The sequence below is a fragment of the Scomber japonicus genome, chromosome 18 (genome assembly GCF_027409825.1).
Source record: "Scomber japonicus isolate fScoJap1 chromosome 18, fScoJap1.pri, whole genome shotgun sequence".
Taxonomy (NCBI): Eukaryota; Metazoa; Chordata; class Actinopteri; order Scombriformes; family Scombridae; genus Scomber; species Scomber japonicus.
Window position 1 is genome coordinate 25,834,485 of NC_070595.1, and position 19,366 is coordinate 25,853,850.

General features: G+C 41.2%; 1 protein-coding gene across 1 annotated transcript in view; it reads left to right on the forward strand.

The window, feature by feature from the left end:
* Nucleotides 1–19,366, forward strand: part of radil2a (Ras association and DIL domains 2a) — a 46,065-nt gene that overhangs the window by 7,147 nt on the left and 19,552 nt on the right. Inside the window, exons 5-10 of the mRNA XM_053338941.1 lie at nucleotides 3,011–3,706; nucleotides 3,973–4,010; nucleotides 8,000–8,169; nucleotides 8,276–8,388; nucleotides 16,222–16,441; nucleotides 17,308–17,480. Of these exons, the coding sequence (XP_053194916.1) occupies nucleotides 3,011–3,706; nucleotides 3,973–4,010; nucleotides 8,000–8,169; nucleotides 8,276–8,388; nucleotides 16,222–16,441; nucleotides 17,308–17,480 (1,410 nt within the window). The remainder of the gene's footprint in view (nucleotides 1–3,010; nucleotides 3,707–3,972; nucleotides 4,011–7,999; nucleotides 8,170–8,275; nucleotides 8,389–16,221; nucleotides 16,442–17,307; nucleotides 17,481–19,366) is intronic.

The window sequence follows — 19,366 nt, forward strand, 5'->3', positions numbered from 1 at the left end:
CTCATTTGGTCAAAAATACACACACTTTTACTTAATCCAAGATGAAATGTGTGACACAGATGTCCAACATTGAACAATGTGCAATTTATTATGACACCCGATTCAGAAAATTAGCAAATATTCACATATTCTCGGCATGTTAGCTTTAAGAATTGACCTAAAAAATGTTCTTTTTATCTTCCAGATGATCATTTTTGACATAGACAGACATTTTAACTGTTGTCATCATGACCAGCAGTGTGTTTTCATATCAGAAAAGTTACTCAAAATTAAGATTTGCTAGCTAACTAGCTGCTGAAACGTTATTTGTCTCTTCTTTGTGTTCTCTCTTTATGTTTTATTGAATTTATCTTTACCAGAATCTCTAAAAACTCAAGATGTAACACTCCATTTGTCCCTTTATTCTCCTTTTATGTTCCTTTTTATGTGAAGTACTTGGTGTATGCAATTTCTGTTGTAGTAAAGCACTTTTAGCTGCATTTATTGTATGAAAGGTGCTCTACAAATAAAGATAAATATAGTTAAATACAGCAGATAGGTGGCACAGCATTGCCTGAGACTCTAGATAAGAATACATTCAGTACATTTGGAGAGTTGCATCATTTAGACAATCACCAGAAAGGAGGCTTTGAAACTTATCTGTGTTGTACATGATATTAAACACAATATTGACATCCTTAGAGATGTCACAATGAGATATAAGAACTTTAAACAATGCATTTTTCACTATTTTCTGGCATTTTATAGACAAAACAACTAATTGTTCAATCAAGAAAATAAAACTTCAGCTTAAATTGCTAATGAAAACAATCATAAGATGCAGCTGTAGTACAAAATAAATAACAATAAGTGCATTCAGACCGCGTGAGAGGAGCAAAATATCATTTAACACTGGAAGCATGGGAAGTAATTTAGGTTGCATCATAATGACTGTAATTACATGAATGGCTCCTCTTATCCATCATAGATAAAACTGCCTGTAAGTAAGAGGGGGAGCCTGCAGTCAAACAGCCGCTGTAATTGTCTCATTAAAAGGCCTCTCGAGGTCCTTTAAGCGTCTCCTGGCAACAGCAGACACGCTTATACACACGCTTATACACACGCTTATGAGAGACAACAGATATATGAGTGCTGGATTATAGCTAAGAACCTCAAGGAGAAAATCCAGAGAGTCAGAGAGTAGCAGAGGAGGCTTTGGTCACCTGTGTTATAACAGGGAGGCCAGATAGGAAGTGAAGGAAACACTCTGTGCTTGGCTGTGGATTTCCCAGGCTCACAGAGTCCTGAATCGGAAACAGAAGTGACTCTCTGCTTTGGGAAGTTCAGCACAGGACGAGCTTTTCTGTCAGCGTGTCCCAGTAAAAGGACAAGGAACAGCCAGTCAGTGAGGAAAATCTGCTCAGGACATTTAGCCAAACAAGCAGATAATAACCCTGATTAAAGACGCACTCTAGATGAGGATAAAGTGCAGAGGAGGATAAACTACACAGGAGCTATTCTTAGCGTAGAGCGTATAAACAAACTCACTCAGTCGGATGGGAACACTTAAACTGTCGTGCTGTAATCTTACCTACAATTATACCTGATCCATGCTTTTAAACTGCACCTCATTTCGAAAACTGCTTCAAAAATATCACCTCCAAAACAGTTGAAGTCTTGTTTACATGCCTCATTTTTTCACTGTAAATCAGAGCGTCAGGCTGCAGCTTTTTTTTTTATTTTTTATTTCGGCCCCCGCCCATTCCCAGGAACAGGAAGCTCTCTTTCTCTCGCAATGGTGTTTATCCCCCGCTGGTGGAGATTGCTGACTGTGCAGGACGCTGGTAGCACCACAGCAGCAGCAGCAGCAGCAGTGGCAGCAGCAGCAGGCTCTAATCTTACTCTGCAACAATAGGTCAAGCCAAAGCCAAACCAAAGGAACGAGGCAGGTCTGTGGTTTATCAACGGTCATGTAACGAGATTAGACCTCCCAACGTTTGTTTCTTTCGGATCTTCACAGATTAACCGGTGGAGCTGCAGCTAATGATTAACTTTTTCCTCTTTAAAATGCAATGAAACAATCGACTTATTTTTGTAGCTTTAACCAAATATCACAGATCCTGCTACCATATTTAAGACGCTCTCTCGAAATTTGTTGATTAGGCTTTGAAACAATAAGAGATGTGAGCTTTATTTATGTATTTATTTATATTTAAATGCCTTGATTTGATAGAAACTGGCTTCGAGGCCAACAGGAAACAGAGAGAGGGGAATTACATGCATTAAAAGTCCCCTTGCCAGATTCGGACCAAGGACGCTGTGATTATGCGGCATGTTTAGTCACCACTTGGCTATCAAAGTGCTCCAAGATGTTCGCTTTATTTATGTATTTATTTATATTTAAATGCATTTATTTGATAGAAACTGGCTTAGAGGCCAACAGGAAACAGGGAAACAGAGAGAGAGGGGAAAGACATGCATTAAAAAGTCTCTTGCCAGATTCGGACCAAGGACGCTGTGATTATGCGGCAGGTTTGGTCACCACTTGGCTACCAAAGTGCTCCAAGATGTTCGCTTTATTTTATGAAAGAAAAATAACTTCATGATACTTAAAATGAGATGAAATCCATTTTTGCAGCCAGTATCTGTTACCATGTAGGATAACAGCTTCACTATCTTCATACCATTACATTGCTTGTCACAGGCCTCTTAGTCTGACTGCCTCTTAGCAGCACAGATGATACAGTATCATCACCAAGCTAATAGTCTTAATGTGGTGACCCCGAGGTCACGGACATCACCGACGACTCTCTCATAAGCCCTTCCATTCCTGTCTCGTCATACAGCCAACGCAGACTCTGCTTAACCAGCTGATCCTGCTGCCGTTCACACGCTACACTGCTGGATGATTTCCAGAACGTTGGATAAGAAACGAATCACACATCGAATGTCATTTAGAAGTAGTTTAAGTGGTAGAGAGAGATAGATGAAGTAGAAATAGGAAATGATTAATTAAATGTTTTCTTTGCAGGATTTCGTTATCTATCTGATGAGTGGGACCACCACCATCTTCGGCTGCTGCAGGGAACACTGTAACGGAGAAGATGAGGAGAGATTAAAGGTCGACATCCTCCTCTTTGCTCCTGATGTGTTGCCTCAGCACTGCTGCGTCAGACGCCTGGACTCTAACAGCCCAACCTCCACGGGGGAGCCCAGAAAGACATTGACAATGCTGAAGCCCCTCCACGGTGCTCCGGTCACCAGGAATGGTTTTCTCCTGAAGGAGGAGGTCGAACTGAATCCAGGGGACTTGGTGGGTTTGGGGAAACACTACTTGTTCATGTTTAAGGATCCTACGAGCACATCGGGATCCCTCCAAACCCCTCCTTGGATGACCAGACTCTGCCCGAACTCTGACACAAAGCTGTCGTCCTCTTGTTCATCGTGCGGCTCCTCTATCGCCCTTAAAAGGTTTCAGAGGAAGGCTTTACCTCCTCGCTGGAGGGACCTGGAAGGCACGGCGGCTCTGCTAAGCTACGAGCTGGAGCAGGAGGAAAGAGTCCTGCAGGAGATTTTGGACATGTTGGACCCGAGTGGGAACGAACCAAAACTGACGCCTGCTTTCCTGCTCAGCCTCTGCATCCAACACTCGGCCTCCACGTTTGAGCTGACACACTTCAGACAGCTGCTGCTCCGGATAGCCAGTCAGATCCAGCTGGTTATGTGGGTAAGGATGAAACTCTGCCGTCAGATAATTGACCCTTTTGTGCCAGTTGAGTTTATAAATCTCTGTGCATTCAACGCCACATTCCCCAGAGTGTGACGAAGAATATAAAGTAATCAAACATGCCATCAAGGGTTTGCAGAAGATGATTGATGTTTGTGCATGAAATGAATATTCTCTTTAATGTTTTTCCTCTCTCTCTCTCTCTCTCTCTCTCTCTTTCTCTCTCTTTCTCTCTCTCTCTCTCTCTCTCTCTCTCTCTTTCTCAGGAGAAGACAAAGGAACTTGCAGCAATCCAGCCAGAAACGTGAGTAGACAAAAACCACCACCAAGTGTTTTTCAGAACGGCCCAGAAATAAACAACAATGAGGTTGCCACACAGAGAGAAGAGAAGCAGCTGCTGCCTGTAATTATATATATGACACCTGACGCCTCAAGTCTGACTGTCAAAATAAAAGAGGAGTTAACTTCAGGATCTTTGAGGGGAGAGAGCAGATCAGCTGTACATGCCATATATGGTGTTATACATCATCTGAAAGCTTGGGACCTGGAGGTTAATGTTGAAATACAGCTCAGCTCTGTGTGTGAAGTGTTTCTAGTCATGAATCTGCAATAAGCATTGTGTTTTGGTTAGGACTGTAATTGGAGGTTTCAAGTGTATAAGGCAGGGGTGTCAAACATGCGGCCCGTGGGCCAGAACCGGCCCGTCGAGGGGTGCAATCCGGCCCACTTTCCTTCCTGTGTTCTTTTCCTTCCTTCCATCTGTCCTTCCTCCCTTTCTTCCTTCTGTCCTTCCTTCCTTTTGTCCTTCCTTCTTTCCTTCCATCTGTCCTTCCTTCTTTCCTTACTTCTGTCCTTCTTACCTTTCTTCCTTCCTTCTGTCCTTCCTTCTTTCCTTCATCTGTCCTTACTTCCTTTTGTCCTTCCTTCTTTCCTTCCATCTGTCCTTCCTCCCTTTCTTCCTTCTGTCCTTCCTTCCTTCCTTCTGTCCTTCCTTCTTTCCTTACTTCTGTCCTTCCTACCTTTCTTCCTTCCTTCTGTCCTTCCTTCTTTCCTTCATCTGTCCTTACTTCCTTTTGTCCTTCCTTCTTTCCTTCCATCTGTCCTTCCTCCCTTTCTTCCTTCTGTCCTTCCTTCCTTCCTTCTGTCCTTCCTTCTTTCCTTCCATCTGTCCTTCCTACCTTTCTTCCTTCTGTTCTTCCTTCCTTCCTTCTGTCCTTCCTTCCTTCCTTCTGTCCTTCCTTCTTTCCTTCCATCTGTCCTTCCTACCTTTCTTCCTTCTGTTCTTCCTTCCTTCCTTCTGTCCTTCCTTCTTTCCTTCCATCTGTCTTTCCTTCTTCCCTCCTTCCTTTTGCCTGTCTTCCCTTCCTTCCCTTCTTATTTTCTTCCTTCCTTCCTTCTTTCCCTCCATTTTTTTAATAATCCGGCCAAAATTGGTCTGTATGTGGCCCTTGAATGAAAATGAGTTTGACACCTCTGGTATAAGGGCTAGGAACAAGTATATGACGGTCATTCCCACGCTCAGTTATTTCTTGGTCAGTGATATTTTTTGGGTTGATACTATTTGTTACACAGGTTTTGTAAACATTTATGAGGTTTTAAGACACCAAGACCTTGAGCTCCATAGAAAAAGTCATGTTGTTATTTGGTATCAAAAACTTTTAACATTTGGAGGTTTCTATTAGGATTGCATTAGATAGCAAGCACTTCTGTGTATCTATATTAAGGCTGATTACGATTTTGGGGCCAGACGATCTCAAAACTAATAAAATCGTGGGGAAACGATTTTTAATAATAACGAGATAGCGCTCAATAACAAAGGTTTTATTTTGAAAAGCAAAATAGACAGGAAGCCACCGGGGGGGGGGAACGATTTTTTGTCATTTTCCCGCAAAAAGCAAAAAAGTGTTTCTCCCGTATTTTTAGACCCATCTCCCTCCGCTCCTGGGAATCCCGTAATTTTACAAGCTCCAACTTTGTTTGTTAATAATAATGAGAAGTGCACAATAACACAGGTTTTATTTTGAAAGCTTAAACAGGAAGCAGCATGTTTCTAAAGTTAAAAAAAATCGTTTTAATAATCGTGATTTCAAATTTGACCCAAATAATCGTGATTATGGTTTCTTTCCATAATCAAGCAGCCCTTGAATCTATATACCCTCCTTATTATGTATATCTAGTGAAGCCATACCTCTTCTGAAAGCAACCGCTCTCTAGTTTGTGGCTGTAAAGTTTCATCAGGCTGTGATTATCCCAGAGATCACAATAGGTCATTTTATACAGTGAGGCCAAGTTTCAGTACAATGAAATGACTACTGTGGAAACACTTGGGACATAGTTGAATCCTCAAGAGTCTCCAGCTTTCCAGTCATTCCCAATTTATGCGGTTCAAAGACACTTAAGGGACCCCAGTATGCAGAAATATTGAAATACACCATTTTTAGTTTAGTTTATTTATTTAAAAAGGGACAGTGTACATTCATGAACATTTCAAATTAAAATGTAAATGCACCAGAATTAGCTAAGATAACTGGTTTTCATCCGTTTGTCCCTTGAAAGGTCAGGACAGAGAGAAAGAAAGAGTAATAAATAAATAAAAAAGTTTAAAAAAAAAAGAAAAGAAAAAGAAATGAATGAACGACAGAGTGACAAATCAGCACAATTAAAACAACAGGTGGTTAAAAACAGACAGACATACAAGGCGTTATACACATACAGAGAAATTACAGTGCAGGTAGTCATGGTTACGGTTTTGGTTATTTTTAATCCATCTCTTAAGTTTAGTTTGAAAGGATAGATCTCTTATTTTAGAATAGGTGAAAATAGCACGGGATTAGCATAAATTGATTAAAAGGGAGACTCGTGGCTACCCATAGAACACATTTGAAGTAGATGTCTTCTAGTTTCATATGACACCCTTATCTTTACTGTAGCTTTAAGACCGAGCCGTCCACTGCCTCTGAAAGACAGCGCAGACAGACGCCGGCGTCCTTGAAGAGAGTTTAAAGTGATTTTAATACTATGTGCTCTTCAGTAACCAGTGAGGTTTCTTAAATATAGGGTTGTGCAATGAGAGCATCCCCCACACTGTCTTCTTCTTTAAGAAACTAAAAGCAGCAGCTGAGAGTTTTCCAGTGATGCCAGCGTTATCATCACGTAGCACTCGATGACATTTAGTCTATTTCAAGAGGAGGTGAGCAAAGTTGTCAAAGTTGAACAAAGGAGTCGGGAATAGCGTGCAACTGCAGGGAAGCTATTGCTGACGTGCAGAAATGTAAGAGGAAACTAAGCATGTTCACTTCTCCTTTTCATTATGTCTCTCATAAAACAGATATTACTCAATTCATACTTACTGAATACCGTTGTTACAACAAATACCATGGAAAATGTTACATTTAAATAATACACAGGAACACTGATTTGACTATTTTGATAAGAGTCATTTTTTAATGGTTTTAGCATTAATGTGAATATTTTCTGGTTTCTATGGAGTGTTGGTCAGGACAAAACAAGACATTTCAGGTTATATTTTGAGCTTTTGGAAGCATTGATCTATATTTTTTGGACATTTTTTAGTCCAAACAACTAATTGATTCATTGCTGCAGCCTTATATTTTATTATTTTGTAGATATAATGACAGCTGTGCCGCTATTTCAATGTCACATGACACTACAAGTTGATGACAGTTTAATTTAGAGTATTATCAGATGTTATGTAAATAGTAATGGCGCTTTTCCACTACAAAGTTCCAGTAACGACCTTTTCCATTACAAAGAAGTACCTACTCAACGTGGGCGGGGTCGTCATAGCAACGGCTCCGCGATACTGCCGTGACTTCGTTTTATACGCGACACAAACACATAAACAATGGAGGACATGGAGGTGATGGTGTACTTGCTGCTGTATGAGGCTTTCTGTCACACACAAAGCAACAACATTGAGCCGTATGGCTGTAACGCTGTTGTCGGTATTTAAAAATGGCGGGTTTGATTCTTGTGTGGGACGGCTCATGACTCTTCCAGCGACAACTCTTCTCACTCCCAATCAGAGGCTGGCAGTCTGTTGACGTCACATTTAGTATCGGCTCGGCTCGCTTGGAACCTCAGCAGAGCAGGTACTAAAAAAGTAGCAGGTACCAGATACTATCCCTAGTGGAAATGGAGAAAAAGCCGAGTTGAGTCGTGCTGGAACTGTGTAGTGGAAAAGCGCCATATATCAATAGTTTCCTAACAAATATCTCCCGTATTTTTTACAGTGTAAAGCAAAACTATTAACTCGCTGTGTTTTCACATCAGGAGCTCCAACGACGGGCAGAACGAGCAGCTGCAGATGCTGAGCATGGACGAGCTGATCCCAGGTCTGCAGCCGCTGGTGCTGTGGATGGCCAACTCCATCGAACTGCTGCACTTCATCCAGCATGAAGTCCCTCAGCTGCTGCCCTGGAGGCAGGACCAGGAGGACGAAGGTGGGCCAAAACAGGACGTGAAAACAAACACGTAGCTTTACTGCGTCTTGTCATGGCCGCAGCTGTTGGAGCACAGTGTGTATGATTCAATATTTATTCATGGCAGGTCTGCCGGACTCAGAGATTATATCCACTCGGACAGCGTGTGAAGAAGCCATGACAGTCCTGGAGGAAGTCATCATGTTCACCTTCCAGCAGTCTGTCTATTATCTAACAAAGGTTGGCTGCCACACACACACACACACACACACACACACACACACACACACACACACACACACACACACACACTGTCACATCCTTTTGACCTGTAAAATCTGAGTGTTGGTCACATGTGAAGCAGGAAATCGAACTGTATAAACACCACATCTTGTTTTCATAGAGTATATTCCACACAGAAAGCACAAAACAGAATGGAAACGCCGACGTTGGTCTGGCACTCCTCGCTCAGGAAAGGCCTGTGAGATAGTGAGCGAGGTGTCTTTTCCACTGACTGGAATATAAACAGAGACAATCTTGTCTCCCAAGGTTACAGCAATGTTTCTGGATACCAAAACCAGAGCGGCTGATTTAGAGAGAGGTGAACAAAAAGGGAACAAATCTTTACAGCTGGTCTCATATTCATCAAACTTCTTAAAGAAAAATGAACTGGATGATTTAAGAATAAAAGTTATTTATTATTACTAAAACTCCAGAAGCATTTCCAGCTTTATATTATTATTTAGGGCAGAGACGTCAAACTCACTTTCATTCAAAGGCCACTTACAGACCAATTTTATCTCATCTCTGTGGGCCGGATCATTAAAAAGATGGAGGGAAAGAAGGAAGAAAGGAAGGAAATAAGAAGGGAAGGAAGGAAAGACAGATGGAAGGAAGGAAGCAAGGAAGGACAGAAGGAATAAAGGGAGGAAAGACAGATGGAAGAAAGAAAGGGAGGAAGGAACAAAGAAAGGATAAAAGGAAGGTAGGAAGAAAAGATGGAAGGAAGGACAGAATGAAGAAAGGGAGGAAGGAAGGACGGACAGAAGGAAGAAAAGGAGGAAGGACAGAAGGAAGGAAGGAACAAAGAAAGGATAAAAAGAAGGTAGGAAGGAACAAAGAAAGGATAAAAGGAAGGACAGAATGAAGAAAGGGAGGAAGGAAGGACGGACAGAAGGAAGAAAAGGAGGAAGGACAGATGGAAGGAAGGACAGAAGGAAGGAAGGAACAAAGAAAGGATAAAAGGAAGGTAGGAAGGAAAGATGGAAGGAAGGACAGAAGGAAGAAAGGGAGGAAGGAAGGACGGACAGAAGGAAGAAAGGAAGGAACAAAGAAAGGATAATAGGAAGGTAGGAAGGACAGACGGAAGGAAGGAAAAGAACACAGGAAGGAAAGTGGGCCGGAATGCACCCCTCAGCGGGCCGGTTCTGGCCCACAGGCCGCATGTTTGACCCCCCTGATTTAGGGGCTCAACTGGAATATATTTCCATGTTTTACAGTTAAAAAAACTCCTTATTTATCTCGTACTGAACCTTTATGCACCCACTCAGTTCAGCCTTGCATCATCCGGGAGATTATGCAAGCAAACAGTAACTTTAGGATTTCACTTCTTTTTTTTGTTCTTTAATTAAAAACTTCTCACACATATCCCCAAATTATTATTAGAGCCTTAATCCAATTAGAAATATGTGAATGGTCAATGTGGAATACATACATTTGATAAGATGTTATACAACTTTCATTTCCCTTTATGGCTGCAAAGAACAAGAAAAACAAAAACATCCTCACTGTCGCATGTCACAGTGTGATAGAGGGTTTTTTCCCAATATGCCATTCTCTCCTGACCCAATTGTTCATTTCACGCTATATTTACATCTGGAAACACTGAAATGAACTTTTAAAAAACAATTGAAATAAGCAAAAAAGCAAAAAAAACGCAGTAAAATGTAAGGATGTTGTTTTAAAAGACTGAACAATATGGCATTATAATCACTATAATAACTATTTATATAGCTCCAAATCAAGATTATAGAATATATCATAAAACAGTAAAACCAGCAATAAACAAAACCATGAAATAACAATTAAATATAGGGTTAAAATGAAAAAAATGGGTAAATCATTGACTCTGATTGGCTAATCCTGCTCTAACGATACATCTGATCAATCATGTGACTACTTGAGAACTTCTCCTTGCGGTTAGGTCATCTTATTCTTCCCACTCATGACTTTTTTTTGTCCTAAATTAAAGTGCAATTCTCAGAAGTTGGATGAATACATGTTGTCCACTTCTCCAAGTATTTCAAAGTCAAATGCATCTTTTTTTTTTTTTAACAACCCTGACAGGACACTCCCAGGCTGGATTTATGTGACTTTCCCATGTTAAAAGTTTTCTTATTAAAGGCTGTCTGGCTTTTGCAGAATTTAGCCGTCACATCACACAACACAAAAAAAAAACTCCTCTCTGCACAGAAACTATTAAAGGAAGCGAGGAAGGGAGAGGAGGAGCAGAGCGGGACATTTAGCACCAGACAAACAGCCAGAATGGTGAAATATGAAAGCAGCTGTTAGATTTCAGACAGGAAATAATGATTTATTATAGATTGTCTGGTGAAGTTGAACATTTTATTTAAAGGAAGTAGGAATAATCTGTGCTGTTGTTGCTTGAGCTGCACAAAACAGAGAAATAAAGGAGCTAAAAAAAGCAAATTTAGCAGCACAGATTCGTCTTCAGTCGACTGTAGAGTCTTTTTTCATAAGGCAGTTTTTCAGCTTTCCATCACATGTATTCCTCACTTTCTTATTAATCACTCAGTTGCAGGAGTATCTTATGCTTTAGTTCCTCTCTTTAATATTTTACTAAAGTATTACGTGTTTATTGGAAACTATTAGAGAGAAAGGAGGAGGATTAGCAGCAATGAGCAGTCTGTTTCCTGCAGAGGAAGTCAAACTGTTGTCAGAGAAACACCCAACACAGAGGAAAGCAAGGAGGGAGGAGGGAGGAGGGAGGAGGAGGAGGAGGAGGAGGAGGAGGAGGAGGAGGAGGAGGAGGAAGAGGAGGAGGAGGAGGGAAAAAGGTTGTTCTGTTGATTTCCTGTGAAATATGACAGGACTGACTAACTGTTCATAATAGGGCAGCCATCTTTTTTTTTTTTTTTTTCTTTCTTCACTTCTGCTTTTTCTTCAGGCTAAATTCGTTAAAATTAAAATATGAATAAAACTGCACTTAAATACAACACAATAGGGATTAAACAAACAGGAAGAAAAATGTGAGAAAGATCTGGGGGGGGACGGGGGGGCGGGGAGGGGGGTTGTTAGTTAGTTTTTTATGGGGCTCATAGTTTCCATCGTACTCTTCATGCATAACAGATCAGCACCTGTACATCTGCTGAGCTTCACTGTAAATTATCAGCTGATCTGTTGCTTCAGGCACGCAGGGTTATTGTCGTCTTTATGGCCTCTTTCAGTGTGTCTGAGGTCATTATCTTAGTCATGGTGCCTGTGTGTGTGTGTGTGTGTGTATGTGTGTGTGTGTGTGTGTGTATGTGTGTGTGTGTGTACCTACTGGATGATGTCATGCTTCTGAAACAATGGCAGAACTGTGTCAGAGGGAGGACGAGTGATAAGAGCAGGATCTGTGTGAGAACTGACAAGGAGTTCATGTTAACCCTCCTGTTGTCCTCGAGTCAAGGAAGGAAGGAAGGGAGGGAGGAAGAAAGGAAAGAAGGAAAGGAGGGGGGAAGGAAGAAGGAAGGAAAGGAGGGGGTGGAGGATGAAGGGAGGAAAGGAAAGAAGGAAGGAAGGAAGTTAGGAAAGAAGGGCAGTGGAAAGAAAGAGAGAAGGAGGGAGGAAGGAAGAAAGGAAAGGAAATAAGGAAGAAGGAAGGAAAGGAGGGGGGAAGGAAGGAGGGAAGGAAGAAGGGAGGAAAGGAAAGAAGGAAGGAAGGAAGTTAGGAAAGAAGGGCAGTGGAAATAAAGAGAGAAGGAGGGAGGGAGGAAGGAAGAAAGGAAAGGAAATAAGGAAGGAAAGGAGGGGGGAAGGAAGGAGGGAAGGAAGAAGGGAGGAAAGGAAAGAAGGAAGGAAGGAAGTTAGGAAAGAAGGGCAGAGGAAATAAAGAGAGAAGGAGGGAGGGAGGAAGGAAGAAAGGAAAGGAAATAAGGAAGAAGGAAGGAAAGGAGGGGGGAAGGAAGAAGGGAGGAAAGGAAAGAAGGAAGGAAGGAAGTTAGGAAAGAAAGAGAGAAGGAGGGAGGGAGGAAAGAAGGAAGGGAGGAAGGAAAGGAGGGAAGGAAGGAAAGGAGGGGGGAAGGAAGAAGGGAGGAAAGGAAAGAAGGAAGGAAGTTAGGAAAGAAGGGCAGAGGAAATAAAGAGAGAAGGAGGGAGGGAGGAAGGAAGAAAGGAAAGGAAATAAGGAAGAAGGAAGGAAAGGAGGGGGGAAGGAAGAAGGGAGGAAAGGAAAGGAAGGAAGGAAGTTAGGAAAGAAGGGCAGAGGAAAGAAAGAGAGAAGGAGGGAGGGAGGGAAGAAGGAAGGAATAAGGAAGGAAAGGAGGGAGGAAAGGAAAGAAGGAAAGAAAGGAGGGAAGAAAGGGGGATGGAGGAAGTACAAATGGAAGGAAGGAAGGGAGGAAAGAAGAATAAGACGGGGTCAATTTGACCCAGGAGGACGACACGAGGTTTAAACAAAAACAAAAACCACCAAAAAAAAAAAAACAGCTTTGATTCTGCTGTGTTTGCAGAAATCTGTTTCTCTGTGTTTAAAATCCTACATTTAGCATTTTTTAAAAAGCTGCATTATGTGATTTTTTTTTTTAACCACTAGAGTAGAGTTTAATACACACTTAACTCTTCAGAGCTTTAAAGTGGTTTTAATTTCAGCTTTATAGCGAGTTTCAGCTCATTGTTTAACTGCCCAGCTGCAACTTTATTGTTTGAGTTCACTCCCAGCGCTCTTAAAGCTTCACTTTCAGGCATGGCAGGCAGCTGTTCTCAGAGGAAAAGCTGTAAAAACCCACCGTATACTACCTGCTCAGCACCACACAGCAAACACACACAGTTAGCTGGAGACTAGCTGGTGAACATAGTGGAGCATTTAGAAGCTAAAGAGCCAGATATTTCCCTCAGGAGTTGGTAGAGAGATAAAAACAGAGATGAAAGAGAGTGAATATTGGACTTACATTCACCAGGTGGACAGGTGGATAGAAGGAAGGAAGGAAGGAAGAAAGGAAAAAAGGAAGGTAGGAAGAACAAAAGGAAGAAAGGTAGGAAGGACAGATGGAAGGAAGAAAGGAACGAAGGAAGGACAGATGGAAGGAAGAAAGGAACGAAGAAAGGGAAAAAAGGAAGGTAGGAAGGACAGATGGAAGGAAGAACAGAAGGAAGGAAGGACAGATGGAAGGAAGAAAGGAAAAAAGGAAGGACAGATGGAAGGAAGAAAGGAACGACCGAACAAAGAAAGGAAAAAAGGAAGGATGGAAGGAATGAAGAAAGGAAAAAAGGAAGGTAGGAAGGACAGATGGAAGGAAGAAAGGAACGAACGAACGAAGAAAGGAAATAAGGAAGGTAGGAAGGACAGATGGAAGGAAGAAAGGAACGAAGAAAGAAAAAAAGGAAGGTTGGAAGGAAGAAAGGAAGGCGGATTATTAAAAAGATAGAGGGAAGGGAAGGAAGGAAAGAAAGACAAAAGGAAGGAGGGAAGAAAGGTAGGAAGGACAGACAGAAGGAAAGAAGGAAGGACAGATGGAAGAAAGGAACGAATAAACGAAGAAAGGAAAAAAGGGAGGTAGGAAAGACAGATGGAAGGAAGGAAGGAACGAAGAAAGGAAAAAAGGAAGGACAGATGGAAGGAAGAACAGAAGGTAGAAAGGGAGGAAGGACAGATGGAAGGAAGGAAAGAACGAAGAAAAGAAAAAAGGAAGGAAAAGAATACTGGAAGGAAACTGGGCCGGATTGGACTCCTCGGCGGGCCGGTTCTGGCCCACGGGCCGCATGTTTGACACCCCTGCATTATAGTCTTTAAATCGAATCATCTTGAAAGACAGATTTTAGTTTGCTAGGTCTTCAGGCACTTAAAGCAAGCTGGATTTTACAGTAATGAGGCGTTCAGGAAAATCAGAATTTGCAGCATTGAACACTATGTACAGTTTCTCTAGACTAGATGGCTTACACATTATAACCAAACACCCCGAAGCATGACGCCATCTAACCAAAACAGACCCATTTCCCAAAACTATAAACACTAGTCACCTGTTTTCACTCATGTGTGGCATTCGATATCATTAACTGGAGTCACCGCAGCTGGAAACCAATTAACACACAATTCACCAGGTGGAAACACTAAGAGACGAAATTGTTCACACACACCGATGAATTCCACAAAGACCTGAGGCAGAATAAATGGGATTACTTTTCTTAGGGTATAAAATTACACCAAAGAAGAAGAAAACAAGGAAATACTTTATTTATACAAGTGTGTTTGATGAGTGACTGAAATAAACCAAACTAAAAAGCACACAGACATACATATTTGAACAATATACAAACATTAGATACATTCAATAAGAGCACTTGAGTCCATGAGAGTTCTTACAGTTGTTATAAAATAGTCTACGGGTTGCAGCAGATGATTGTGGTTTCAGACAGCAAATCAGATAAATCTATGGCTGTGTTCGAAACCACATACTACATACTACATACTTCTATACTACAGTTGAAACACACTACATACTTCAAATGACGTCAGAGTTAGTACGAGTAGAGCAGAAGGGCATAGCATATACAGTGGAACAATGTGACCTTATCTTCTCCACATCTATTACAGAGGTCAGGAATCTGCATATTACATTTATTGAGTTTTAGATTTTATTTTATATTTTTTGCTTTTTCTTCCTCTACCAGCTGCCAGAAAACCTCATCAACACATTTCCAGGAATGTCTGTAACTTTATTGGCAATAGTTTAATGCGTCATAATGTTAAAACCCACACTTATAAAAGGAGTTTGGAGAATTTGGTGCATCTAAAATGACCTTAAAAATTGCAGTGTAACTGTAGATCTCACTTTTACCTGCAGCTGCTCCTTAGTGTTGGGAAACATAAGCTTTCCTGTAAGGTTTCCTGTGAGCTCTATGAATGCCTTCCTCTCTCTCTCTGAGACATGATGTCATGACGTCCTGTACGGATACCGTGGCAACGCTGAACAAGACCAGACAAATCATAACACGGCGACCTTTTATAACTTTACTGCACTGAACTTAAACATCATAGTAACAGGATTAATGTGAAGGCAAAGGAAAGTTTATGTTTAAGCTTCCTGTCGTCCTCCCGGGTCAAATTGACCCCGTCTGTTTTGACTGTTCCTTCCTTCCTTCCTTCCTTCATTCCTTCCTTTCCTTCCTCCCTTCCTTCTTTCCTCTGTCCTCCCTTCCTTTCCTTTTTTTCTTCCTTTCCTTCCTCCCTTCCTTCTTTCCTCTGTCCTCCTTTCCTTTCCTTTCCTCCCTTTCTTCCTCCCTGCTACCGTCATTCCTTCCTTCCTTCCTTCCTTCCTTCCTTCCTTCCTTCCTTCCTTCCATCCTTCCATCTTTCCTCCCCTCTTTCTTCCTCCTTTCCATCCTTTCTTCCTTCCTTCCTCCCTTCCTTTCCTTTCCTCCCTTTCTTCCTTTCCTTCCCCCTTCCTTCTTTCCTCTGTCCTCCTTTCCTTCCTTCCTTCCTTCTTTCTTCCTCCATTCTATCCTTCCTTCCTTCCTTCTTTCTTCCTCCATTCTATCCTTCCTTCCGTCCTTCCTATTTTCTTCCTCCAATCTATCCTTCCTTCCTTCCTTCCTTCCTTCCTTCCATCCTTTCATCTTTCCTTCCTTCTTTCCTCCTTTCCTTCTTTCCTTCCTTCCTTCCTTGACTCAGGAGGGTTAACATGTTTTATGCTTTTATGACCGCTCGTATCGGCCTTATCACGACTGGATTCAAGTAGGGCTTTAGCAGCGACGATGGTTTAAGTGTCCAGAGGCTCATATCATTCAGCTACTTTGTACAAACATGCAGCAACGACATCCAACAGACCGTCGTCTCTCTCTCTCTCTCCGCAGAGCATGTATTCAGCCTTGCCGGGTCTGCTGGATGGGAACCCGTTCTCGGAGAGCGGCCAGCTGCGGATGCCCGACGGACTCAGCGGCATCCTGGAGGTGCTGAAGGAGGCACTGAAGCTCCTCACGGCCTTCCAGGTTCACCCGGATATTTCTTTACAACTGTGTGCCTACCTGTTCTTCTTCATCAACGCATCGCTGTTCAACGCCCTCATGGAGAGAGGTACGACCCCCACCTGACTGTCAAACATTAAAGGAGTAGTTCAATATTTTTTTGCAGAAGAAAGTTGTTTGCTTTCTTGCCCAGAAGTAGATAAGAAGATTGATAGCACTCTTGTGTCTATCTGTTAGATAATGAGCTTGGTTGCCATGGAAACCTAGTGGTTAGCCTACTGCAGACATCACATTGCTTTATCTACACATGTTTCCTGTTTCTCTGGGGTTTTAACTGTCAATTAAAAGCAAGAAATGTTAAAAATAATGTTAAGAAATTTTTAAAAAACATAAACTTTCTGCTGAATTTGAGTTTTTGGATGAACTACAGTAAATAAAACAGTTTTGATTTCAATCTGCTCATCTAAAACAAAAAAAAGTAAAATTTTCATTGGTGAGGAATTTCTGTGCAGTATCATTGTGCTATTATTTTCCCAGACTGAGATTAATAATGGACATAGATTTTTTTCCTATGTTCTTTAAATTTGACTATTTACACAATAAAAGCATACATTGATTTAGCTTGTTTCCTCAAATACCCAATTTTTTAGTGTTTCTGTGGGGGTTTGACTGTCAAATAAAAACCCCAGAGACATAAAAAATGCCAAAAATAATGTTAAAAAAATAAAAAAATAAACTTACTTTCTCTCTTATTGGTGAGTGATTACTGTGCAGTACATGCTATCTTGCTATTATGCTTCTTTAAATTTGACCATTTTTCACTATAAAAACATCCATTTATTGATTTTATTCCCCCCTAAAATAAGCATTTCAGTTTATTTCCTCTTCTATTTCATGCCTGTGTCAGAGTCCAGTTGGTCTCATATGTCAGTCAAGCTTCAAGTCTCTTAACCGAAGTCTGTTTTTGTTGTTCAGGATCAGTCGCTGGGTTCTACCAGTGGTCCCGAGGTGTTCAGATCCGGGCCAACCTGGACCTGCTGATGGACTGGATCCAGAGCATCAGTCTGGGCGATCTGGCCACCGAGTTCTTCCAGAAGCTCTCAGCCGCTGTCAATCTTCTGGCTACACCCAAAGAAACACTCATGCAGGTCAGAGGAAATCCGTTTTCTCCTTTCCTGTTTGTCTTTCCAGGGGTGAGGTGTTGCCCTCGAGAAGTCCAGTCAAACATTCTTTCATCCTTCTCAGCTTCTACAAGTCAAGGCTTTCTCTTAATACCTGAAACACTAAGACTAAAACTAAAGGAAAACTAAACTGAAACTAGTCAATTCCTTCAAAATAAAACTAAACTAAAACTAGTCAATTCCTTCAAAACAAAACCAAACTAAAAACTAGTCAATTCCTTCAAAATAAAACTAAACTAAAAACTAGTCAATTCCTTCAAAGTATAACTAAACTAAAAATTAGTCAATTCCTTCAAAATAAAACCAAACTAAAACTAGTCAATTCCTCCAAAATAAAACCAAACTAAAAACTAGTCAATTCCTTCAAAATAAAACCAAACTAAAAACTAGTCAATTCCTTCAAAATAAAACCAAACTAAAAACTAGTCAATTCCTTCAAAATAAAACTAAATTAAAAATTAGTCAATTCCTTCAAAATAAAACCAAACTAAAAACTAGTCTATTCCTTCAAAATAAAACTAAACTAAAAACTAGTCAATTCCTTCAAAATAAAACTAAATTAAAAATTAGTCAATTCCTTCAAAAATAAAACTGAACTAAAATTAGTCCATTCCTTCAAAATAAAACTAAATTAAAAACTAGTCAATTCCTTCAAAATAAAACCAAACTAAAACTATTAAAATATCCATAATTGGAGAATCATTTAACTCTCTCTTCCCACTGCAGCTTCTTATTGCTGCCAAACTTACTGATAGTGATAACGCGGAGTAATAATGCCATAAAAGCTGCGGAGTATTGTCTTAGGAAGCCTGTTATTGGTTTATGGTTATAGCTACTGCAGCATTGCTCAGAAAGAGAGGCACTAAAAACTCCCATGCAACCAAACACCTTGATCAAGATATAAAGGAGGAAATAGCCTGCGGGAACAGAGTGCCACTAAATAAATACACTAAAAAAAACCTGTCATGATTGTGGTAATGAAGATTATACAGATCATATCCTGTTAAACCGAGCCAGCGTGTGTATGCATGTGATATATTATCAGTTTAAACTCAAGTCAAGAGGCTCAAATGGACAAATAAACCAGAGTAAAGACATTTTAAAGCAGAGGTGTCAAACTCATTTTCATTCAAGGGCCACATACAGACCAATTAGATCTCATGTGGGCCGGATTATTAAAAAGATGGAAGGAAGGAAGGAAGGAAGCAGGGAAGAAAGGTAGGAAGGACAGACAGAAGGAAGGAAAGAAGGAAGGACAGAAGGAGGAAAGGGAGGAAGGACAAGTAGAAGGAAGGAAAGAAGGAAGGACAGACAAAAGGAAGGGAGGAAGGACAGACAGAAAGAAGGAAGGACAGAAGGAGGAAAGGGAGGAAGGACAAGTGGAAGGAAGGAATGAAGTAAGGAACAAAGGAAGGTAGGGAGGAAGGACAGGTGGAAGGAAGGGAGAAAGTACAGAAGGGAGGAAGGACAAGTGGAAGGAAGGAAGGAAGGAAGGACAGAAGGAAGAAATGGAGGAAGGACAAGTGGAAGTAAGGAACAAAGGGAGGAAGGACAGACAAACCGAAGGAAGGAACAAAGAAAGGATAAAAGGAAGGCAGGAAGGACAGATGGAAGGAAGGAAAAGAACACAGGAAGGAAACTGGGCCGGATTGCACCCTTTAGCGGGCCGGTTCTGGCCCACGGGCCGCATGTTTGACACCTCCTGGTTTAAAGCCTTTTCATAACTTTCAGGAATAAGTTACTGCGCCACTAAAACAAACATGTTGTACGTTTCTCTGTGCAGCGCTACCGTGCCAACATGAAACTTAATCCCTCCTTAAGTACATGTTTTCTTAGTGACCCATTCAGATCTT